The 26,188-nt window shown below is 38.8% G+C and overlaps 1 protein-coding gene across 2 annotated transcripts in view; it reads right to left on the bottom strand.

The window, feature by feature from the left end:
* Positions 1 to 26,188, bottom strand: part of LOC149210140 (lysine-specific histone demethylase 1 homolog 3-like) — a 194,092-nt gene that overhangs the window by 142,612 nt on the left and 25,292 nt on the right. Inside the window, exon 4 of one of the 2 annotated variants that reach the window (XM_089396637.1) lies at positions 21,532 to 21,961. The exons of the other annotated variant lie outside the window; for it this stretch is intronic. Coding sequence (XP_089252763.1) covers positions 21,941 to 21,961 — 21 coding nt within the window. The 3' untranslated portion in view covers positions 21,532 to 21,940. Of the gene's footprint in view, positions 1 to 21,531; positions 21,962 to 26,188 lie in introns of those variants that run through there. 2 annotated transcript variants of the gene reach the window in all.

The raw sequence follows: 26,188 nt of genomic DNA, 5'->3' as shown, positions 1-26,188 counted from the left end.
AATTGCTCATGTGTCTCAAGTGATTTCTCCATCACCGCATCGATCTCCTCTTAGTTGGAGCACCAACGGCCAAGATTAAAATTTAATCAATGGCTAGGATCATCTTTGGATCGATCTGTGTGAGTTTCTAGATGATTATCGTCTTGACTTAATTAATATTGATTAATTAACCATATTCCCTAAGTTTAGACTTATGAAATTTATAAAAGTTGGTTATTAATCTAATTAAGTCATTTCTAGGCGGAATTTCCATAAACGATTTCTGGGTTTTGGAGATCTCATGTATTCTAGCTTCTCCACCAAATTTTGTGGCTAGAATACATCTGATGCTACAAAAACTAACATCCTCCACCATTTACAAGTGAAATTTGGATCATCACACATTAGTGGCTCCCATATCTTATCTGAGGTTTGCACTAGCTTCTTTGTGGTTCATATAGTCTCTCTGTGGACAAATCGTATGATATTTATTGTGCTCACATGAACAAATCGAATTGTATATCTTCACGACTCGTTGTCTCATTATCTTTGGGTTCACAATGTGTCTATAGCGGCCCGTATTCCTTGGCTCACAATGTGTCTACAGTGGCTCGCATTTCTTGGCTCATTCTCTATTTATTACAGTGGCTTGTTCTCTATGGCTCACACTTAATATATTACAGTGGCATCGTTATCTCTACAGTGATTGTTATCATTCTACAGTAGGACTCACATTCTCTATGATGGCTCTCTAATATATTTTGTGGCATCGCTCTCTATCATAAATGCTCGTATTACAATGAGGCTCATATTCTCTATGGTGGTTCTTGTAGCTCAGTGATGTCTTGTAGCTCGCATATGTCAACATTGATGTCATGTAGCTCACATATGTCAACAATGATGTCTTGTAGCTCGAATATGTCAACAGTAATGTCTTATGGCTCGCATACAATTACTAAAGTTTATGACATCAAATTTTGATAGAGATACCTTTGGCTATGTTAGCTATATATGTATGACTATTTTCATGTGGTTGTCATAATAAAATAGGATAAAGTGACCTTTGAAATGGCAGTAAACTTGACATGACACAATGACCTTGACATGACAGTGACCCAAATGATATGGCAGTGGCCTTATATGGTTGTACAATGATATGACAGTAATGTATGGCTTGATGATGATATCACAGTGATGATGTTTTGTCAGTGCCTCTATTACAAAATGTGTCCATAGTTGGCCCTAGGAGACCTATTGTGATAGATGATGAAAATTTTGTGTCTGATGATATTGTGTACATTGTATCTCAGTTGAACATTTGATGAATATTTAGAGAAGAAGATTTTGGGTGGGTTTTCCTCCTTGTGGGGTTTTGCCCTAGCCTCTGACCTAAATCCTAGTGTCTCTATTTTGTATCATTTTCTTCTATTGTTCCTTACTGTCTTGTTACATTTTTTATGTTATTGTTCTCTCTACATAATTGTTAATGATGATATGATGTTATGGGGTGAATGTAATGTGGAAATGTTGAAAATTAAAAAAAAAAATGCAATTATCTATAGCAGGAAACAATCTAGCCCTAAAAATTAGCATGGTATCAGAGTTGGGTTGAAGAAAAATCATTTAGATCACCCCCGTGAAAGCACCTATGATGGATCAAGTACATTGAAAGAGATGAAGATGTCGAATACCTAAAATAATGCTAGGGTTCGAAGGAAACCCTTCGGAGTCCTTTTTTTCTTGCAAATAAAGGTTAGGGTTTGAGAGAAACCCTTGGATTTGACCTTGGAAATTGAAAAGGGTTAGAATCTATTTATGATATGATATGGTCAGTAAGAAGCCAATGAGTTATTCTATTACCTTTGACAGATTTGGAGAAACCCTAGGAGAGGGTGCGATGTAGATTGAGTGGTCATTGTATAAATTGAGGTTGGCCAGTAATGAAGGAAATCAAGGATATGGAAATGAGAATAAAGGTGGAGCTCAAGAGGATGCATTTCTTCTGAAGACAACCTTGTCATTTGATTGATGAACAATGATGCCTCATGGCTAGAAGGAGGCAGGGTCAAGAGGGAGTTGATAGCTTCCTAAAATCCTCGTTAAAGATAAGTACTCTCATGACTTATGTTATTTCTTTATGACACTATTCTTGTTTAGATTTATCATTTTTTTATTATTGTCTATTCTTCCTACATTAGTATTTGAATGCTTCCTTAACTAACTTCTTGAATGAAGATATGATCCATCTTGAGGATCATCAAGATGAAAAGTAAGGCAAGAAGAGTTAGCACCAAGAGGGAGATGATGTAGGGAAATGAAGGAGCCACTCTCATACCTAGAGAAGAAAGACAAACCTGCCTCATCATCAAGTACACCTTCATTATATTTGTTTACTTTGCTAGTATTGCTCTTGCTCTTGTTTTGGGGTCTACAGGTACCTCAAATGGACACAAGGACCTAATCCTCAATACCAAGATTGAGGAGGATGCAAAAACATCCCATGATTAGAGTGGCACTTGATAAATGGACTAGAGCTCGAACCTTGAAGAAATGATCCCAGTCTCCCAATTTGATATCTATGACTAAAAGAGGCTTCCTGTTTAGAGGGAGTAGGCTATCATGTAACAATGAGATTTTCTGAGATAAGGAAAAGCTGAGAAGTAGTATGTCATTCATGCAAGGACCATTCTAGATGACAAGATGCAGCAGTGGAAGATGCCTCCATAGTGTTAAATTAATCTGTGGTAAGGAATATGCTCCTAGAGGGAGAGGATTATAGCTCATGTTGCCAGAGGCACTATTATCATATGTATGTGAAGTTGGCTTCCTTCATGATGTACTTAAGGAAGAAGCACACTTGGAGCTACATTAAGAATTTGAGGCACATAAGAAGAGACTCGTGATTTCATATTGAGGTAAAGTTCCATATGGACTCAAGCAAGTCCCATGGACCTTGCATGCTTGGATTAATGATCATTTGATGCAGAATCCAACCTCTCTTTAGGGTTGAAGGTATGTCTTCGATATTTGATTTTATATGCTAACAATTTATTCCTGACATGATCGAATCATCTTAGTATTCAGTGCAATAAGAAGTTGACCTTCGAGCTCAAATGATCAACATCTTGAGATTGGTGATGAGGACTTCATCGTTAAGAGAAGTATGTTGAGACTTGGCATGATGGACTACACTAAAGCAATTGAGAGAGACTCCTCCTTAGATTCAAATTTTATGGATCCCATGATGACCTGACAATCAGATGAATCCTTACTTTGCACCAAGAACTTTGAGCCAGATAGAGCCTCGACATGTATACTGGGTTGTTGTCAAACATGTGTTGAGATATGTACATTGAACTATTAATCATGGACTAAGATACAGTGTCGAACTTCATGGATACACCGATGCCAACTTAGGCTTAAAATGTTGTTAACAGGAAGAGCACATTTGGGTGCTACTTTATCTTGAGGTATGCCATGATTTTCTTGGATGAACCAAGAACAAAGGTATGTTGCTTCGAGTGCGGCAAAGGCATAGTACATTGTGACTAGCATGGCCAGCTACGAGGTAGTGTGGTTGAGAAAGCTCTTTGGAGAGTTGCTTGAGTATGTGTTGGACACGAATATGATATCTTGTGACAATAAGAGTGGGATCCAACTTTCAGAAAATCTCGTGTCCCATGATTGAAAACATTGAGATCAGATATCACTATATTTGAGATATGGTGTAGAGGGAGCAGTGAGGCTCCAATAATGATTTTTTGTGGAATTGAAGTAGTGAGGCTTCAACAGATGAGCTAGTTGCTGACATTCTCACTAAGCCTTTGTTGAAAGGGAAGTTCTTGGTCTTCAAAGAGCAGCTTGGACTGATGGATGTGACCCTTCCAGAAAGTGGTCACGTTGATCGAGAACATTGAGCTATGATCTTCCCTCGTGTTTGAGATACAAGGGAGGAAATGGAGTCGGAGAGCTCATGGGTTGAGAGAACTCTAGACAATAGGTGTGTGTGATCCTTACCCTTTGCAGTAAGTTGTATCTCTCTTATTGTCAATATAGGGTGCGTGTGGTCCTTGTCATGTATGGCAAGTTAGGTATCTCCCCCTATCAAGTCTGGGGCTTGACAGAGTATACCCCAGTATGCATCCTACCCACAAGTTGGGGATTGTCATTCATCTAACCAATGGGTGAGGAAACTTGGGTGTGTGTGATCCTTACATTTCATGGTACGTGGTATCTCTCCCAAGTGATAAGATGCAGGTGTTCTACCACTGATTCTTGGGGATCAAGATGGGAAGATCAACAGACAATAGGATAGTTGTGATATTTACCTCTGGTATCCTGCCTATTGTTAAGATGAACGAACAATAGGATAGTTATGATCCTTACATCTCATGGTAAGTGGTACCCTGCCTATTGTCATTAGATATAGGATGGCAGATTAATATCCCTTATGATGATTCTTCTTCCTTAGATTGAGACATCATTGCTCAATTGAGATGAAGGTCATAGAACTTGAGCTGGAGACTAGTAGGGTTTAGAGGATCTCTACCCTTGTGGTAAATCGATCTCCCCTACCGCCGGTTGTGGATTATTCTTCTTCTATGAGACAAGATGAGACATGATGTAGCAAACTTGTACATCTGAGATGAGACTGTTGACGCACATGGAAATTCCTCCCTAACTCAAAGTGAGTGTTGAAATTTGGGGCATCTATGGGACAAATTTCCCATAGACCCCAAATAAAGCCCATCTTGCCTAACAAGAAGAATTCAAAATTGGATAAGGAAATTATTATTATATTTGGGCAAGCAATTATGTGGAAAATATATTTAATATAATTATAAGCAAGTTTGAATTCAAATTTGTGTTTTCCCTCCAAAGATTACAAGTCGACCTCAAGTCTGCTTGCCCCAAGGGACGTGTCCCTTCATATGAAGGGTCAACTATAAAAGGATGTCTATCCTCCACCATTTATATGTGAAATTTGGATCATCACACATCAGTGGCTTGCATATCTTATCTGAGGTTTGCATTAGCTTCTCTAGTGTTTGTATAGTCTCTTTGCAGTTCCTATTTTATGTACTCTCAAGAACAAATCGAATGGTATATCCCCATGGCTCGTTGGCTCGTCATCTCTAAGGTTCGCAATGTGTCTATAATGGCTCGTTGGCTCGTTATCTTTGAGGTTCGCAATGTGTCTACAGTGGCTCGTTACCTCTGAGGTTCGTAATGTGTCTACAATGGCTCACAATGTGTCTATAGTGGCTCACATTTATTGGCTCACAATGTGTCTATATTGACTTGTTCCATATATATTAAAGTGGATCGTTCTTTGTGGCTCACACTTAACATATTACAGTGGCATCATTATCTCTACAATGATTGTTATACTCTCTAACATCGCTCTATAGTAGGACTCGCATTGTCTATGATGGCTCCCTATTATACTTGGTGGCATCGCGCTCTATCACAGAGGCTCGCATTACAGTGGGGCTTGTATTCTCTATGGTGGTTCTTGTAACTCGCATATGTCAACAGTGATGTCTTGTAGCTTGCATATGTCAACAGTGATGTCCTATAGCTCGCATATGTCAACAGTTATGTCTAGTGGCTCGCATACAATTACCGAAGTTTATGACAACAATTTTTGCCAGAGATACCTTTGTGTTGGTTGTGTTAATTGTAAATGATGTATGACAATGTTCTCATATGGTTGTGATAATAATATAGGATAAAGTGACCTTTGAAATGGTAGTAAACTTGACATGACACAATGACCTTGTATGGTTGTTACAGTGATATGATAGTGATGTATGGCTTGATGATAATATGACAGTGATGATGTTGTGTCAGTGTCTCTGACAAAATGTGTGGTTGTGACAGTGATGTGTATAACAGCGATTGTGGACAGTCATCTCATAAGTATCTAGTATGATCCATGGTTGGCCCCTGGGAGCCTATTGTGATAAATGATGAAAGACTTATGTCTCATGATTTTGTACATTGTATCTCAATTGAACATTAGATGAGTATCTAAAGAAGAAGAATATGGTTGGGTTTTCCCCCTTGTGGGGTTTTTCCCCGGTCTCTGACCTAAATCCTGGTGTCCCTTTTGTGTATGTTTTTCTTCTATTGTTCCTTATTATTTCATTGCATTGTTGATGTTACCGTTCTCTCTACATAATTGCTAATGATGATATGATGTTACGGGGTGAATATAATATGAAAATGTTGAAAAAAAATCCAATTATCTACAACAAAGAACAATCTAGCCCTAAAAATTAACAGTTGAAGTCTCCTTCAATTGATGCTAAAATTCTTGGAAGTTAGAGTTTCCTAATTGATGTAAATTTTGAAGACCTATATTAAGAAGTGCTCAATGGTTTTTCTCCCCAGAAGGGTTTCCACCTAAAAATCTCTTATGTACTGTCTTGGATGTTGTGCATTGTTGAATGGTGTTGAAGATTAAAATTTAACTAATTGGAAGGAAACATTGATTCACCTGTATCATAGCAGGTTCCTTCAATTGCAACTTATCAGCTAGAAGGCAGATCTCACAATGTGGAGATAGAAAATTCGAAGAAGCAAGCCGCCAAACATTCAAAATAATCGAAGGAGATCTCCAGTGTTGCAGCTAATGAACTAAATAAAGTTGTCCACCAGTTCCTGAATCCTATGAATCCAAATATGATATATGGGAATCTAGAATGAAAGCCCATTTGCAATGTCAAGGATATGATGCATGGAAATATGTTGTTTCTGGAGACACATCTACCGACAAATCTAGAAGGTATAATACAAAAGCCATGAATGTCATTTTCAATGCTCTGCCAAACCCTAGAAAAGCCAAAGTTAATTAGTGCTCATCAACCAAAAGTCTTTGGAAGACGCTCCATGATCTCTACTCAAAGAAGCATGCAAGTCAAAATGTTGATGATTGTGATTCAAATGAAGCAGATGAGGAAAAATGAATAGTAGATTTAGATGCATAATTAATTAGCACCTTATGTGATCTTAACAAAGCAAGAAAGTGAAATCAGGTACTCGAAGAAGAAGTTGTCCTTCTAAGACTTCAAGTGCAGGAAGCTGAAAAGAAAGAGATATTTTTGACAAGTCAGTTAGAGGAATCTATAGCAGAAGTCAATCAAAAGCAAAAGGAACTTGATGCAGTTGTCGCAAAAATAAACAGACTTAAGCAGCAAATACAAGACGTTGAAAGGAAGGATCATGTCATTAATGAAAAGGAACAGGAAATTACCTGCTTAGAGATAAAGGCAAAAGACGCAGGAAGAAGGAAGGAGAATTTAAGAGGACCCAAATACACTTGAAGTAGAGTTTTGTCATCAGGTGAGAGATTTAGAAGAAGAGAACATCTATCTGAAAACCCAGCTTGAAGAAGCCAAAAGAATTGAAGAAGAACAAAAGTGTCAAATTTAGAAGAAAGAAGAGGATTGCATGAAACAAGAAGAAGAAATCGTATCATTAAAGGTTGAAGTTGACAAGTTGAATAAAAAGTTGAAGAGCACACAGACTTTGGACAATATTCTCAATTGCCAAAGATCTCCATGCATCAAAACAAGTATTGGTTACATAGGTGAAACTTCATCCAAGGAAGACACAGCTCTAGATACCCGCAAAGCAAGATTGACAAGAAGCCTAACTGCAAGATCCCTCAAAGGCCAATTCAAAGTGAAGGACAAAAGAAGATTGAAGGTGATCTAAGAAGTAATGTTGAAGTAATCAAGAACAAGGATCAACAAAAGGTTGTACCCCAAGAAAAAATATCTACAGAAGATTGTCTAGATAAGGCACCTGATCCAGTTACCCTAACATATTTAATGGTTATTGTTTCTCATCTTCTAACTTCAGGCATATGGCTAGGGATTGCAGACATTATCAAAACCCTAGAATCAGATTTGCAGGATCATAGGATAGATTTCAAAATAACATTTTCAACAGAAAGTATACGTCAAATGCTCCACTATTCAGGTACCATATAGAGTGTTTCAAATTGTCATAACTATGGACATATAGCTTGTGATTGCAGACACAAGATGAAGGAGATGTCTAGCATCAAGCACAAGAAGGTTTGGAGAAGAAAACAAAAGCAAGGAGATCAAGTGAATGAGAAAATTTCAGTTTTGTAAAGTCAAAGGGTCATGGATTGACAATGAAAGATGTAAAGGATGATTCGGCGGCAGAGCCGATTCACACATTATTCTGAACAAGGTAATTTGAAGACTCCTTGTCCAGTGAATATTGGGGAGTCTATGTAGCAATAGTTGCACTTCTGAAGATCTATCCTTTGAAAGGATGACAAATGGCAAATATGAAGAAGATGTCAGAGAAGTTTAAAATGACATATTACAAAATCTCATCTACGCCTATGGCAAAAGGATTGAAACTTTCAACCAAAATTGACTCTCATACAATTAATGAGACAATATACAAGCAACTAGTGGGTACCTTGATATCTCTTACTACCAATAGACCTGATTTGAGTTTCGTTGTGACCTTCATTTCCAAATTCATAACAGCATCAAAGGTAGAGCATTGGAGAACAACAAAGCGAGTGCTAAGATATGTGAAAGGGGCACTTAATTTAATTTGTATAAACAAAGACCCTAGGTTGTGTGGATGTACGGATTCATATTGAGCAAGTTGTATTGATGACAAAATAAACAAACAAACAAACATACCATTTATGGATATGTTTTCAGCCTGGCATAGGTGTAATCACATGGACCAACAAGAAGCAACATGCAATAGCCCTTTCATCACTAGAAGCAAAATATCAAGGAGCAATTAAAGAAGCATGCAAGGTAGTTTAGCTCAAGAGGGTGCTTTTAGATATGCAGAGGCAGTGAACAGAGCCAACACCCTTTTTATGTGACAACCAAGGGGTGATGAGACCTTCCAAGGATCCAGTCTTCCACAAGTGTACTAAACATGTTGATGTACACTACCACTTCATCAAACAACTTGTAGAATATGGCCCTATTCAGCTTCAATATTATCCTATATAGGATCAAACCACATACATTATCATCGAGGCTTTGGGTCCTAAAAAATATGTAAAATTCCGAGATAAGCTTGGCGCAGTTAGTAGATGACCATTAAAGGAGGGTATTAAAGTAAATATTAGTTTAATAATGGCCAGTTACTAGACTTAGGCATTAATAAAGTCAATTAGACTTTAGTTTATTTTATGATTTTTATGTCTTATTTCACTCTAATGTGTATTTCAACATATCCCACATTCATAAAGTGGATTGACTTGAATCCACTATAACCTATACAATAAAGCTTTTGTTTACTCACTATTTACTCAATACAAAGAACTCCTTTGAGTTTTTTTCATTTCTTTATGTGCTTGGTTTCCGTAATACAACTCTTGAATCAACATAAGCACTAAGAACTACAACTCTGGTGCCTACACAACCTTGAAAGAATATTCCTCCTTAATGAGTGAATATCATACCTACTCTCAGTGTCATACCCACAAGTACAAGTTCACACACCTCAACATCCAAGTAATCATTGTTCACAAAGGTAACGCTCTTTGCAAGCAACCAACCATGCACTCTACAACTCAACCCTCAAAAGGTGAGCCTGCAAGGAGAATACAATAAAACAACTTGGTTTACCCTACCAATCCAAGTTGCTTCCTCTTCCTCTCTACTAGGGATCCAAATAAACAATAACCATCTATGATATTGAGGAACATGACCCTAGATAATTAGTTCATATTGAACTTTGAAATCACTCCACAACAAGGAAGACATCGCTAGTAGTCTATCAAACTCCAACATAAAGTCATCATCACTAGCCAACATCTCTTAGCGCCACGTTAAGAATTGTTTAGGACATCATGCAAAGACAATCACGTCTCCAACAAGACAAGGACAAGTGGATCAAATCATCGAAAGCATAAGATGGAATCTCCATCCATATCAACTCATCATTCTGGAAACATTAATCTTGAGAGAAAAGTTAACAAAAACCCATAAAGGGCCATCATAAAACTATAAACATGAGAATTTCGCTCACACAGCTCAAAAAAATCTCTTACAACTAAAGCAACAACCTCAACAAAGTCACCTCCCTCTTACTAAGAGAATCTTAAAGCAAAAGTATCATCATTGTCAATCCCTACACCTAAAATAATGCAATAACCCTATCATAGGTACTTAGCATTACGCCCATAAACTACAAGCTTGGAATCAATCACTAATTCCACCACCAAAATACAAATGCACAAGATCACCAATAGCATAATATCACACTAGTTATAACATTCATGATCAATCTCTTCACAAATGTACAAGATGTACAACCAATAATATCCCTAATGTATAATGTCAGTAACAATCACTAAAATTGAGCAAGGATGTCATTCTTGTAAAACTTCCAATCACAACTCAACCAAAACAAATCAAGAAATAGTCATCAATCTATCACAAAATTAATCAATCCTTCACAGGCTCTGAAAATCAACAAACAATCAAATGGTCAATCATGCCTCTCACAAGATCATGACACTCCATCCACTAGAACTAATCACCCATCCATCATGAGTCCTCCTATGCATCACACCTATTGAAATATAGATCGCATACTAGACTTTAATGCAATAAATCCTCCATAAGTCACATGTGAAAACACACTATCATTTACTCGCATAAATCAACCACCTATTGTAGGTCATCCTAGGCATCACACCCACTAAAAATAATTCCATGCCACCCCTCAATGATGTCAACAAAAACAAACCAATGACCTATTGCAAGTCCTCCTGAGCATCTCAATCACTAAAAATAAACTCATACAAACCATCAAGTGAAGTAGAAAAATGGCATAGCACAAGTGAGAACACAGTAGCATTCACAAGAACAAATCAAGTGTCTATCACAAGTCCCTTTGGGCATCATACCCACCAAAAATAAATCCATGCCAGTTAACAATAAAGTAGATTTACTAACAACCATAAATAAAAATATACTAGCGTTCCCTGGAACAAATCAACCCCTTATCATAGGGCTTCATGGGCATTGTTGAATGGTGTTGTCAATAATGCCAACATTTCCCATGAATTCTCTTAATATTCATGTATGGATTGCATTAATTGGAAGCTCCATTTGTCAAGAAGCCCTGAAAGGTTAAGATTCTCCTGTAGTGTGGTTATGATGCCTCGCATTTCACAAGGAAATTGAATGAGAATATCGGTAAATTTGCAGGTAATTCCATCATCAGATGATAGAGCTCGTCATGTTGTTTCCATCAATACATTGTACACCATGTGGGTCCTCTTGGATGAAGAGTTGTGCCCTCCTAAAGATGGAGCCCCAAGATCATGGTCAAAGTACCCCAAGTTGAGTTATTGATATAAGATGAAAAGCATCTCTCCATATTCATACTGAAAATGGATTAAAATTATTTGATTAAAATTATGAGCACATGGGTCACATGGACCTAAATTAGGGTTTCATCAATGGCCTTGGTCGCGCTAAATATAAGTATGATTTAAATAATAAAATTTATGTGATCTATGGCCATAAGATTTGCAATCATAAATCAAAGATCTACAATCAACCTCGAAAGGAGGAATTTTTTATGGTCAAACTAACTCTTGTTCAGGGCGGAGGTTGTGAAAATTATTTTACGAGCAGGTCGGCCTATTTATGTCCATCACCACCTAAACTCTATTTATTCAAACTCAACCAAGGGCCTATATTATTGTATCGTAATTGCTTTTGTACCTAGTATGTGGCTTAAGTTCAAGTCCACTGCTAAGTTTGCTTCATTTGGCTCCAAGTGATGAATTTTTTCGAATGTTTTGTGGTTTAGTTTGGATATTGTTTGATTCGTTGGCAGATTCCATTGGTCATTATCTTGATCTACAGACTACTCATAGCAGAACAGAGAATGGTATTTGACACAACACGTTGTTTCTCTCTATATGTGCGCAATTGGAGGCAACCAATAAGAATACCTAACAAGAAATGGTCGTAGAGAATCTCTGGGCTTGTAATTACGATTTTTGGTGCAATCAAAATCTAAATCAAGCACAATGGTCACTTGTGACATCTTTTGATCGCAGTGGTGAATGACGAGTTTTGGTGCATTGTTCAGTTTGCGTAAAATTCTGTGAGTTTTGCATGCGAGTAATCTCTCTCTACAAAAGTATAGATCTTGTCGCATAGAGTCGTTGGTGATCCATTGTCTCACAACATTGGAATTTGTTTGTCGACGATCCAGTTCTTGGTCACGATAGATCGATACATAATCTTTGTTTTGGTCCTAATATGGGTCAAAGAGTTGTATTCTCTTGGTTGAATACCCTGCAAACTCATGGTTACATAAGTCTGCACTTGTATGATCTCCTACAAACTCGTCAAATTGACTATTGTATAATATCAATGGATCAATATTGTGTGTGTGTGTGATGAGCATTGGTCGATTTGTGTAATGGTAAATATGTGGTTGTTTGAGACACAGTAACAGTGTGTGTGCTCTTGTGAAAAGTCTCCTACATATGAAGGATTGACGAGTTGTGCATTGGGTAAGACGCAAATTCGATTAACAAAAGAGATGTGATTGCTTGTGGATGGAGAGTGTGATATGAGCATCACATTGCCAGTAGGAGGCAGAGTAATGAGTTATTAATTTGTTGAAGGGATTCAATTGCCCTCGCCTGAGTGTGTTTCAAATCCACGTGGATCAATTATGGTCTAAGTAATCCGAGTTTAAATAGATGCCTACATGTGGAGGAAGTAATAATAAGCAAATTATGGTCAAAAGTTTCTTAGTGTGCGATAAGGATCAAATATCTTTGTGTGAAGTGAATTGAATAATTTGTATAACTATGCTCTGGGATTCAATTGCCCTCGCCTGAGTGTGTTTCAAATCCACGTGGATCAATTATGGTCTAAGTAATCCGAGTTTAAATAGATGCCTACATGTGGAGGAAGTAATAATGAGCAAATTATGGTCAAAAGTTTCTTAGTGTGCGATAAGGATCAAATATCTCTGTGTGAAGTGAATTGAATAATGTGTATAACTATGCTCTAATGCGGTGGGTCGATCATCAGTTTACAATATTATTTCCATGGGTCGAATTCAAGTAACTGAGGTTTTTATGTGTCACAAGTGTGAATAGCAGTGCAAATTAGAGCCTGTGACAAAGTGTTTTGTTGTGCATGAGAAGTGTATTTGACAGAGCTCCCTGGAGGTTATTGTGTTTCAGATTTTGTTAATAGAATTGTTGATGCAGGGGGGATGACAATGAGAATTTATAGTACTATTATGGTTTGATACATTTGATGAGCAAAGTTCGTGAGTTGAGGTGTTTTTGCCATGTACTATCATGAGAATACTAGATTGCTAGAGTCTGAGAGGACAATGTCCATATTGTTGTTGTTATGAGTATGCAGTTAGGGTTTGATCTCTGGTGAGTTGAATGAGGCATTATTGATGTATGTATGATATTGTTGTCGAGGTTTATCAGTTGGATATAATGTTGGTCATAGTTGTTGTTGAGTGTGTATGATGGGCAGAGCATGTGAGAGAGACTGTCAATGTATGCATATTGCTAAGGTTTGGTAATTAGCATGTGTTGCTAAGTTGTTGGGTGTTGGCTAGGGTTTCTACCTATAGCAGTTAATGTATCGTTGAGCAAAGTTGATGTGTTGAGCTTGGACCTAGGATTGTTGATCAATGCTAGTGTTTCATAGTGTTATTGGTAGATGATATGTGCCAAGGTTTGCAGTGCTTCTAACTTGCTTATTGAACAAGGGTTATGTCAGCATTTATATGGCCAAATGTATTATTGAACCAGGGTTATATGATTGAATGATTTATAACATGTTGATGTAACTTGAGCAGAGGTTTATAAAGCTAGAGTTTGTGTTAAAATTGGCAACTAGGGCCAAACTCCATGTGGGTCATCTTATTAATGGCAACTGATATTTTTCTTGGATCCCTCTCATCCAGAGTTGTAGGATTGATCTAAAGATCATCCGATTCTGATAAGTATTCATGGAGATATGAATTTCTTAGTGTTATGGGACAATTCGTCAAGGTTGGCCAGCAACCAAACAAACCCCACTTGTGCTCAACGTTTTAGTATAAACAGAGGTGACCTTCAAGTCATTTCCAACAACTCACTTGGGATCTCTTCCTCTCTACTTGTCTTTGGGTATTAGTAGGAGGAGAGATTCTAAGCAATAATGTTGCCCTAATGGAGATCTACGCTGCCCTAATGAAGAAGCCCTAGACGCAGAAAGGAAGGGAGATCTAGTATGATGAAGGAGGCCTAAACAACAGACTCTAACGCAGCCTATCATACCCATATATATACGTTGTTCTAGAAGAGTTTGGGACAGCCCTTATAAACAGCAATAGAGATATACAAACAGCAAACAAAAGGCCCTAATACGTAATCCAACAAGGTGCCCTAGCCATAGTCTAAGGAGGCCTAATGAACAGCAAACAAAAGGCCCTAATACGCAGTCCAATAAGGTGCCCTAGCCACAGTCTAAGGAGGCCTAACGAACAGCAAACAAAGGCCCTAATCCGCAGTCTAATTAAGGATACCTAGTTGTTGTTTTGTCTACAATACGCAACTCTTATCAACAGCACAAGGAGTCCCTATGTATGTTGTAGGTGACAGCATGAATCTAAGTGTTGTAGGTGCTAGAGTGACAACATGGACTAAGTGTTGTAGGTGCCTAAGTGTGTTGTAGATGACAACATAGGGTTGTAGATAAAATTGTTAAAAGGCATGAGTTAAGGACTGGGAATTCACTGTCATAAAGAAGAAACAGTGAAGTTTGCTCTCTAGGTTGTATGTTACCTAGTGAACACATGACAACGACATCTTCAATCTGATGTATGGCATGTCAGATATATACATGATGTAATAAATGGAGGGCAGTCTTGTGTAAGGCAGAGAGAGCCTTCCCTTAGAGGACAATTGCAGGGAAATCAAGGCAAAGATTGTGACGATTAGTTGGCTACACTTTGGAGGAGTCTAGCTGCTCTGCTAGGTTGTAATCCATAGCAAGCAGCTAAGACTGGTAAGTGTAAAGCAACATATTGGATGTAGTGATGTTGAGTGCAGCATTGAGTGCAGATCAGCGATGAGTGCAACATTGGGTGTAGATCCGTGATGAGAGCAGCTCAGTGATTGGAGCAGCACAGTGACAGGAGCAGTAGCATGAAGTCCATAGCATGGTCATTAGGTCCAGCACTGTGATGATGAGTGCAGCACGGTGCAGCACGGTGAGGTGCAGCATGTGGACGAGATGCAACACAATGATAGGTGAAGGAGTCACCTTGGAGAATCAGTGGAAGCAACATGTCTTCAACTAATCTCATGTAGAGATGATCTATTCTCTTATATAGAAAGCCGAAGTGTTGACTTCCGCTGTAAATGTACTCTCTCTCTCTCTCTCTCTCTCTCTCTCTCTCTCTCTCTCTCTGTTGAACTATTGAAGAACATATAAGAAGAATCGATCAAGAGTTTCCCCACATTGGGGTTCGTCCTTGGCTAGTGCCACATCTTGTGTCCTCTTGTCTTGGCTTGTCTTCTGTGATTTATGTTTATGTTCTATCTGTAGTTTACTTTAATGCTGATGTGATTGCTAGTCTGGAAAAGATACTGAGCTAACTGTGAAAATTGAAATAACTTGCTCTAAACATAGAACATACCTAAACTTAACATGGTGTCGGAGCTGAGGTGAAGACAATGCCCAAGCAAGAGTAAAAGAGCAATCACCGAATACAGTTGGGAAAGGACAAAAGGATCAATGGATTCCTCATCCCTCTTCAAATTCACCAAGGGTGAAATCGAAGCAGAGAACATTATCAGAATGACGCAATGGAAGCTTATGATGACCTACCTAAAGATCACTTCATTGGGAAGTCCAAATCTAAGGATGGAAGGAAAGGCAGATGACTTGTTTGGCCATTATGCGAAGGAGTGTCTGAATGGCAGGGACACATCACTTGACGATGATAACAATCATTCCAGGGACATCTTCAATGATCAAAGGAATGACAAGTAATGCAAGTCATCAAGGACACGACCAACTCTTCAGAGAAAGCAAGGAACCCCAGGTATGAAGAATCAAATGTTGTTTCTGATAAGATAAAGAAGCGTTATCTGGTATTGGCCCTGTCCTTCAGATTATTTGGGAATCTGGCTTATTGATTGTAGTGCTCCAAAGCACTTCAACAAATAGAAGGGTGCTCTCTCTAATTTGGTAGAGATGGAAACAAATGTGGGATTATACCTGGAGCCAATGCAACCTATCCCGGAAAGGGTGTAGGAAATATTACCCATCAATTGAATGAGGGTAACTCGATTCATTTATAGTATCTCTTTCATGTGCCTGATCACAAGAAGAACCTAATGTCCATTTCAGCAATGGAAGTCAAAGGTTAAAGGGTGGCATTCATCGATGGAAAGGTACGTGTATGAAAATAGAATTTTCAAAGATGCTTTTACTCATGGGTTCAGGATTGGCAATTTGTACCAAGTTGTAGAATGGTCCAATGGGGACCATGTCAATTGACACATCTCATCTATATCATTGGAGGTCTACTTATTGTGGGGCCCTACCCTATGTGAGTCAAATAGTGACTGAGATGCCTGAATTCAAAAAGAGCATGAAGGTACATGTCTAAGATGTACCGAAGGAATATCTTACAAGAGGACCATTCCCCTCATGTAGCAGGTCCACAGGTTTGAAACAACCCGAGGGGTTTGTGATTCATGATCAGGAATCTCATGTATGCAAGTGGAAGAAAGCCCTTTATGGCTTGAAGCAAATCACCCCGGGTTTGATATGAAAGTATTGATCGCTGTCAAATGAAGCTGAGATTCACTAAGAGTGAAACTGATCCAAACCATTGTTTGAAGGTTGTGGATGATAGACCTCTCATACCGGCGCCTTCTAAGAACGACCTATTTTTGATAGGTGCATACCCTCTCACTCGCAGAAGTAAGAGGGAGTCAGATTCCGAATACGGAATGGTAAACTGCAAGCCCGTGACTACCTCAAGGATCTTAACTTTTAGAATTTATATGGTGATGATGCCGAACCAAATTTGGGAAATGCCTCTGAGTTTCGTAAACTCATTTGCATTGATGTTCTTGGTGAACTTCCGTCCGGATATATGTTTTGCAGTAAGCATGGTGAGCCCATATTTGGTTGAGCCTCACTGGATTGGTGCCAAGAATCTTCTGAGATATCTTCAGGGCACAATCTATCATGGATTGAGATACACTGCCGAACTATGAAGCTGCATGATTATTCGAATGTTGACTGGGCAGGCAGTGTGGAGGATCACTAGAGCACTTCTCAGTGTTGGTTCTCTTTGGATTCTGCTTCGATATCATGGATGAGCAGGAAGTAGAAGTTGGTTGCTATAAGCAGCGCCGAGATCGAATACATAGCTACGAGTATGATCTCGTGTGAAGCTGTCTACTTGTGGAAGCTCTTCAGTGAGTTGTCACCACTGCAATTCTCTGTGACAACCAGGGGGGATTCGATTGTTGAGGAATCCTGTATTCGATGATTGCTCCTGCAGATAGACATCAGATGCTACCTTATCTAGGATATGGTAAGTCGATGAGTGAGGAGGCTCCATCGCATTAAGACTGATGTACAGGTCGCAGAGATTTTGTCAAAGCCCTAGCAAAAGGTCAAATCTGTGACTTTCCCAAACGACTTGGAGTAGTTGAGAGACCTTCGTATAAGGGTCTTGCATGTTGCATGAATTGAGCTCTGGGAGCTCTGGGGGGCTTGGGGTACTTACTGGAGCAACACACGACCATAGGGCGACTCACCCTCCCCTAATGGTGCGTTGTGTACAGGGTGAATAGCTCAGCCTTCCCCTGTGATACCCCGAGGCGACTTTGGCACAGGATGATCCATTCTCCTGTGAGCCAGGACGATTCGTTCTCCTATGAGCCAAGATGATTAGTTCTCCTGTGGGATAGGATGATTAGTTCTCCTGTAGAGGCATCCTACCCATGCAGTCTAAGACTCATGGGAAGTACAATTCATCTTATCAATGAACAGGGAAATGGGATTAGGGACCATAGTAGTACTATTGATGAACGCATCGTTGTATATACTGTACTCCCTATGCTATGATGACCTCCAACTGATCTGGGATCAGTGTGAGCGGTTTGAGACACTATCTTATGATATTGATCTAGGATCAATAAAACTGACTTCGGGTCAGTAAGAGTGATATGACACACTCTCTCTTCAGATGAAACTGACTTTGGGTCAGTAGAGAATGGTATGAGACATTCTCGATCAATTCTTCTTCTTCATGGTTCAACAAAGCAGAACTGAGCAGGGCAGGGCACTGATGGCAGAGATAGTACAGTCAGACATATGGATCAGCGGATGGATTTCTCCCTAGTTGAGAGGGAGTGTTAAAATTGACAACTAGGGCCAAACTCCATGTGGGTCATGTCATTAATGGCAGCTGATATTTTTCTTGGATCCCTCTCATCGAGAGGTGTAGGATTGATCTAAAGATCCTCTGATTCCAATAAGTATTCATGGAGATATGAATTTATTAGTGTTATGGGACAATTTGTCAAGGTCGGCCAGCAAACAAACAAACCCCACTTGTGCTCAACGTTTTAGTATAAATAGAGGTGGCCTTCAAGTCATTTCCACACACTCACTTGGGATCTCTTCCTCTCTACTTGTCTTTGGGTTTTAGTAGGAGGAGAGATTCTAAGGGATAACGCTGCCCTAATGGAGATCTACACTGCCCTAATGAAGAAGCCCTAGACGCAGAAAGGAAGGGAGATCTAGTATGATGAAGGAGGCCTAAACAGCAGACTCTAACGCAGCCTATCATACCCATATATATACGTTGTTCTAGAAGAGTTTGGGACAGCCCTTAGAAACAACAATAGAGATCCACGAACAGCAAACAAAAGGCCCTAATACGCAGTCCAACAAGGTGCCCTAGCCGCAATCTAAGGAGGCCTAATGAACAGCGTACAAAAGGCCCTAATACACAATCCAATAAGGTGCACTAGCCGCAATCTAAGGAGGCCTAATGAACAACAAACAAAGGCCTTAATCCGCAGTCTAATCATGGATACCTAGTTGTTGTTTTGTCTACAATACGCAACCCTTATCAACAACACAAGGAGTCCTTGTGTATGTTGTAGGTGACAACATGGATCTAAGTGTTGTAGGTGCCTAAGCATGTTGGAGATGACAACATGGACTAATTGTAGGTGCCTAAGTGTGTTGTAGATGACAACATAGTGTTGTAGATAAAACTGTTACAAGGCATGAGTTAAGGACTGGGAATTCACTGTCATAAAGAAGAAACAGTGAAGTCTACTCTCTAGGTTGTATGTTATCTAGTGAACACATGACAGCGACATCTTCTGTCTGATGTATGTCATGTCAGATATATACATGTTGTAATAAATGGAGGGCAGTCTTGTGGAAGGCAAACAGCCTTCCCTTAGAGGACAATTGCAGACAAATCAAGGCAGACATTATGATGGTTAGTTGACTGCACTTTGGAGGAGTCTAGCTGCTCTGCTAGGCTGTAATCCATAGCAAGCAGCTAAGACTGGTAAGTGTAAAGCAGCATATTGGATGTAGTGATGATGAGTGCAGCATTGAGTGCAGATCAGTGATGAGTGCAACATTGGGTGCAAATCCGTGATGAGAGCAGCTTAGTGATTGGAGCAGCACAGTGATAGGAGCATCAGCATGAAGTGCATAGCATGGTCATTAGGTCCAGCGCTGTGATGACGAGTGCAGCACAGTGCAGCATGTGGACGAGATGCAGCACAATGATAGGTGAAGGAGTCACCTTGGAGAATCAGTTGAAGCAGCATGTCTTCAACTGATCTCATGTAGAGATGATCTATTCTCTTATCTAGAAAGTCGACGTGTTGACTTCTGTTGTAAATCTACTCTCTCTCTCTCTCTCTCTCTCTCTCTCTCTCTCTCTCTGTGTGCTGAACTATTGAAGAACATATAAGAAGAATTGATCAAGGGTTTTCCCACATTGAGGTTTGTCCCTGGCTAGCGCCACATCTTTGTCCTCTTGTCTTGGCTTGTCTTCTGCGATTTATATTTATGTTCTATTTACAGTTTACTTTAACGCTAATGTGATTGCTAATCTGGAAAAGATATTGAGCTAACTGTGAAAATTGAAATAAATTTCTCTAAGCATAGAACATACCTAAACTTAACAATTTGATATCTTAAGCAGAAGCAAATTTGACTACTAAGCAGAAGTTATATTACAGTTCATTTTGTATTATTATTGAGCATAGGTGGATCCAGTTTGAAAATATATGAAACATGGTCTATCGTGGTGACTTGAAGGTTGGAGTTTTTAGGGCAAATGGTAGGTTGGTAGCTTGCTGAGCAAGATGGCAGGGTGGTACACGACATGAGAGTGGAGTCTCCTTTAAGTTGGAGCCTGAGAACACTTTAAGACGGCAAGGTGGTGCTAGGGCAAGTTGGAGCCTGCACAGGGCATTGGAGCGTCCTTCTAGTAGGAGCTAGTAAAGTCAGGGCATTGGAGCATCCTTCCAGTTAGAGATGGTAAACTAGGGTGTTGGAGCATCCTTCAAGTTGGAGCTTAAAAACCAGGGAGTTGGAGCCTCCTTCAGTTGATGCCGAAAATCTTGGAAGTTGGAGCTTCCTAATTGATGTAAATTTTGAAGACCTATATTAAGAAGTGTTTGATGGTTTTTCCTATGGAAGGTTTCCACCTAAAAATCTTGTGTACAGTCTTGGATGTTGTGCATTGTTGAATGGTGTTGATTATTTATGTTTTGATATAATGTTAATAATAATCAATACCCTATGAAGATTACAAATTAACTAATTGGAAGCAAATATTGATTCACTCCCTCTCAGCATTTCCAACAGGCATAACACCTATTGAAAATAACTTTGTAACAGGGAATCCATGTAGTAGATTCTTCGCCTATGATAGCCAAAAGCACAATCCTATCACAAGAACAAATAGGGTTTCAACCTATCAAGAACCTCACAAGTGTCCATGCTCATCTCAAGCACACTAGGGTTTCATCATGTAACAACCATTCTTAGGTGCAACAACTGAAATATTCAACCTTTAAATCAACAAGAAGGAAATCTCAATGAAATCAACTCTAAAATCATGTTGAAATTTCAAACCTGGGAAATTAATGCAAATCTAAAATTTCACCGTTTCCTAGAGGCTTCAAGGATCTAACCCTTTTGAACTTTCAACTATAAAGTTGATCTGAAATACTAATTTACAATAACAAATAGAAAACAATATTTCAACCTAACATTTTTCCACAGGAAAAAATCGAACCATCTATTATATATAGAAAGTTACATAGCATATGCTGAGCATTTCTGAAAGACTCGTTTTTCGCCCTTTAAAAGGGAAAAAGCAGTCTCAACTGTTTGAAAATACTTGAAAACAGAGTATTTGCACAACAGTCCCGCCATCAAACCAAGCCAACAGACCAGTCCTGTCCTTGCACACCTCCCGGGATCCTTTAAAGGATAAAACGTCTGAGAAAGAGATGTGTAGTAAAACAAAAGCTGTGAGTCTGTGAAGACAATGAGGCAACCAAAAACCTCTGAGAATCCACAGTAAACACTATACGAATTCTCGTACAAAGAAAAAAACAAAAAACATTGATTTAAAACAGAGAGCCAGGACCTCCTTTTAAAGGAAAACAACCCTGGTACCCTGAAGAAGTTTCTTCAAAATTTGTAGCAATAACAAAAAGAATCAGTTCCTAATATGTACAATAACAAGAACAGTTTTCTGGAAATCAAAATCTTAATCAAAAATGGGTTGTTCGAGTGGTCGAAGCACCCCATTTTCTTCCTCCATAGCTGTCCATGACCCCATATCGTGCTCAACACCCTCTTTAGATAGGCGATCAGCATCGTGGTTCCTTTCCCTGTAAATATGGCAAAGAGATATCTCTGTGAAATGACATTTAAGTCGAGAAACTTTAAGTAGAGGATGTAAAATGAAATTTCTACAATGTTGCGTCCCATTATGGATGTATGGTGAGCTGAGGTGCCCTGCAAGAGATCTGCACATCTACTTATGAAAACTGATCAAAGAAAGGACTAACTATACCATGAAAACAGAACTTTCTCTAGCTTGACCTAATTTCTGACCTACAAACAGAAAATGTTGAACAGTAACCTTTGAACAGAAAAGCATGCAGAGAGATCTATTGTAAAAGAACAGGAAATGATCTAGGCAACTGAATCTGAAGCAATACATTAATCTTTCCAAATCAAGTCATCACACTAGAAATTGCATGGGAGAGCAAAACTATGTTTTTGGTGGCAGCAGTAGTGCCTTGACCTCGAATCATAGTCCCAAAAAGGGAGAAAGGAGATCAGGGCCTGTTGTTGGCCTTTTTTGAATCTTAGCCTGTCACTACATTAACCTACTTGAGCAACTGAAACAAAAACAGCTATGCAAACCATCAAAAGCAACCTAATCTAAACAAAGTAAAATGAATCTATGTAACAGAAATTAACTCATGAACTGAAGCAAAAACATATAAGTACAAAGCAAGAGGTGTTGGGCAGCTTGGGTTGGGCCCTAACCCAAGAGCTTCAGCCCTCTGAAAGAGCTCAGTACTAGCTCAGGAAATATTTCATCTTCATTATCAAAAATAATAGTCACATTACATGAACTGTTCTCAAAAAGAAACTCGAAAGAGAAAGAAAACTGAAATGTAACGCAAACCCTAGCAAACCCTAATTTATCCAACTAACCCTACTTTTGCAGAAAAAGAGATGGAAACTGATGAAATGAGTGCCATTGACTACTAAAAAGGTAAATCACATCTACTTAAGCTATTCCCAGAAGAAAATAAGAAAAGAACATCTTTTTGTATTTTTTGAGTGTTTTTATGTGAAATTATTATGCTTGCAATTTATCGGATTGTGATTGTGCAGAGGTTTGGTGGCGAAGGAAGATGGACTTGGTTTTTGCAGAGGTGGAGGAAGGTGTGGAGAGGTCCTAAGAAGCCCCTAGTACCCTTCTGAAGACTTCCATTGCAATCGGATTTCAAAAAACCACTTACAAGGAATTCTACAGGAGGTTGAAGGGGATCTACAGGAGGAGGGCGAGAGCTATTTTTTGAGGTCTTGAAGGTGGAAAAATGATCGAAAAGGGTAACTGAAGGCTAGATGAAGGTGTTGAGGTGTCTGGAGCTTGTCAAGGAAGATCAAAAGGGAACATGATGGTTAGATTTGTTCAAATGGCAAGAGGGAAGCTTATGGAGAAAAACGCAGAAATTAGGGCAGATTGGAGAAATGTTGCGAATGACTTGGGAAATCTATGAGAAGTGAGTTGATGTTGGCTGCTTTATGGATGTATGGTGAGTTGAGGTGTCCTGCAAGAGATCTGCACATCTACTTACAAAAACTGATCAAAGAAATGACTAACTATACCATGAAAATAGAAATTTCTCTAGCTTGACCTAATTTCTAACTTACAAACAGAAAATGTTGAACAGTAACCTTGGAACAGAAGAGCATGCAGAGAGATCCATTGTAAAAGAACAAGAAATGATCTAGGCAATCGAATCTAAAGCAATACATTAATCTTTCCAGATCAAGTCATCACACTAGAAATTGCATGGGAGAGCAAAACTGTGTTTTTGGTGGCAGCAGTAGTGCCTTGACCTCGAATCATAGTCCCAAAAAGGGAGAAGGATATCAAGGCCTGCTGTTGGCCTTTTTGAATTTTAGTCTATCACTGCATTAACCTACTTGAGCAACTAAAACAAAAACAGTTATGCAAACCATCAAAAGCAACCTAATCTAAACAAAGTAAAATGAATCTATGTAACAGAAATTAACTCATGAATTGAAGCAAAAACATATAAGTACAAAGCAAGAGGTGTTGGGCAACTTGGGTTGGGCCCTAACCCAAGAGCTTCATCCCTCTGAAAGAGATCAGTACTGGCTTAGGAAATATTTCATCTTCATTATCAAAAATAATAGTCACATTACATGAACTATTCTAAAAAAGGAACTCGAAAATGAGCTGAATACTAGAAAAACTACCATCTTATCTTTTAGTTACATATTAAATCACTTAATATGCCAATGACATGTTATGTCAAATTAGCATGAATAACAGGCATTCGAAATTACGTAATCAAGAAAACAAAGCAAGCAAAAAAATAGATCTACAATTACCCAATTTTGGACAAGGGGATATATATATACCATAGCAATATCACAAAGCTAGTACAATCTCTATCTTTCCAAACCTAACTAGGGAAAACCATGAAAACCCTAGCCACTACTAAAGATCATCAATGAAATAGCATCAACATTAGCAAATCCTCTTTGGCTTCAACAAGCTCGTATCACACAAGCTCTCCACATTAACAGTAGTCTTCCTTGGAGTTTGCAAACCCTTGTTAGCTTTCAAGTTACTTTGGAAGTGTTTACACCATTTTTATGGTTACTTCGTTAAATTTGGGGTACATGGTGTATGTTCAACCCCTAGATGGTTTGTGATGGATTTGCAATTAGAGATGGCTTACTCGATGGTTGCTTAACATCAATTAGGTGCTTGCTTGGCCTTTCTTCTAAGGGTGTTAGAGTTCTAATGATAGCATAGGTGACATTCCACATAATTTCCACATGGAGATGGTTTCTTGCTTGGGGAATGCCCTTCTTAGGAGGAGCATTTTGTATCTTGGAGCAGGGCATGCAACCCTAGATAGCATGATGCAACTTGGACTCATGTATGGAGGCTTGTCATTGACTCACGGATCATCAGTTGTGACCATGTAAGTGTAGAATGAGTGGATCCATTGGAGTACATGGCTTAGGAGGATTGATGGAGCCTTTATAGGCTTATAGGAGGAGCATTGGACACAATTCATGGAGTGCCCTTGCTAGAAAATACAAGGTAGTTTGGATTCCTATATGGAAACTTGGAGTTGGGTCAAAGATGCCTAGGTTGCAATAATGTTCATGTAGGGGGAGTGGAGCCAATGAAATACATAGCTTAGAAGGGGATTGATGGAGACTTGAAAGGCTTGTAGGAGCATTGGACACACTTCGTGCAATGCCCTTGCATTTCGAACATTTTTTGTGGACAATATCACTTTGGAGTTGCACATGTGTACCTTTGGAGTGTAGCACTCCACATGTGCCAGCCTATGTGTGTTATTGTAGGTTATTGGCCTACGTGTGTTATTGGCCCACATATGTATTGTTGGTTACCTCTCATATATATATCTAATAGAAGATTTCCAGGATTGGGATTCTCCTTTGTCCACCAGTACCACAGAGCAAATATTGGACAAAATTCATCTAGTTGCTCCAAATACAGAATGGGGACACAACATCCTCACAATACATAATTATGGAAACTCTCTCATAAATTCAGGTTGTCTGAAGAATACAGTAATAATCTGACCAATACAATGCTGGGTCAAAAATATATACAATTCTTCTGTATGGATGCATAACTAACCCAAAATAAATATGAACATTATTTATATTGGCAAGAGGAAGGTTGTAACCCATTTTGGCATCAATAGAGCAAAACCACTTCTGAATGATAATGTTTTGAATTTCAGTGGGCAACCTTTTAATTTTAACCAGAAGACAATCTATGCAAAATGAATAATGACATTGGGGACATAATTCCACACAAGATTTTTTAGAGGAGGATGAGCTTTCTCCTATTTCAAACTTCTTGATTGCTATTTTCTCTTATTTATCTGATCCTTCTCTTGTCATAAGATCAACAAGATAGTTTTCTTTGCCTGCTTTATAAATTATATCAAAGTCATATCCATCTAGCCAAAGAGCCCATCTCATAATCCTGGAGTTACCTTGTTCTAAAAGTCTTTTGTTTTGGAGCATTCCTTTCATATGTCTGAGGTCAGTTTTCACTGTAAAATGGGTGCTCTTGAGGAACAATCTGAACCTTTTAATTCCTTTCTTTACAGCAAGAATTTCTTTATGTGAAGACGGGTAATTTAATTCTGGATCAGAAAATGTACCTGAAGTGTAAGCACAAACCTCTTCTCTTTTCCCATGTTTCTGTAAAAGGATTGCCCCCCAGCAACAATTTGATGCATCTGTTTCTAGTATAAAAGGAAGATCTTCTTGAGGAAGAGTGAGAGGTG

The sequence above is a fragment of the Pinus tabuliformis genome, chromosome 1_2, assembly GCF_031772625.1.
Source record: "Pinus tabuliformis cultivar Carrire ecotype Pingquan chromosome 1_2, CPIR1, whole genome shotgun sequence".
NCBI classification, from domain to species: domain Eukaryota; kingdom Viridiplantae; phylum Streptophyta; class Pinopsida; order Pinales; family Pinaceae; genus Pinus; species Pinus tabuliformis.
Note: the sequence above shows the minus strand (reverse complement) of the source record. Positions and strands in the feature narration are given on the sequence as shown.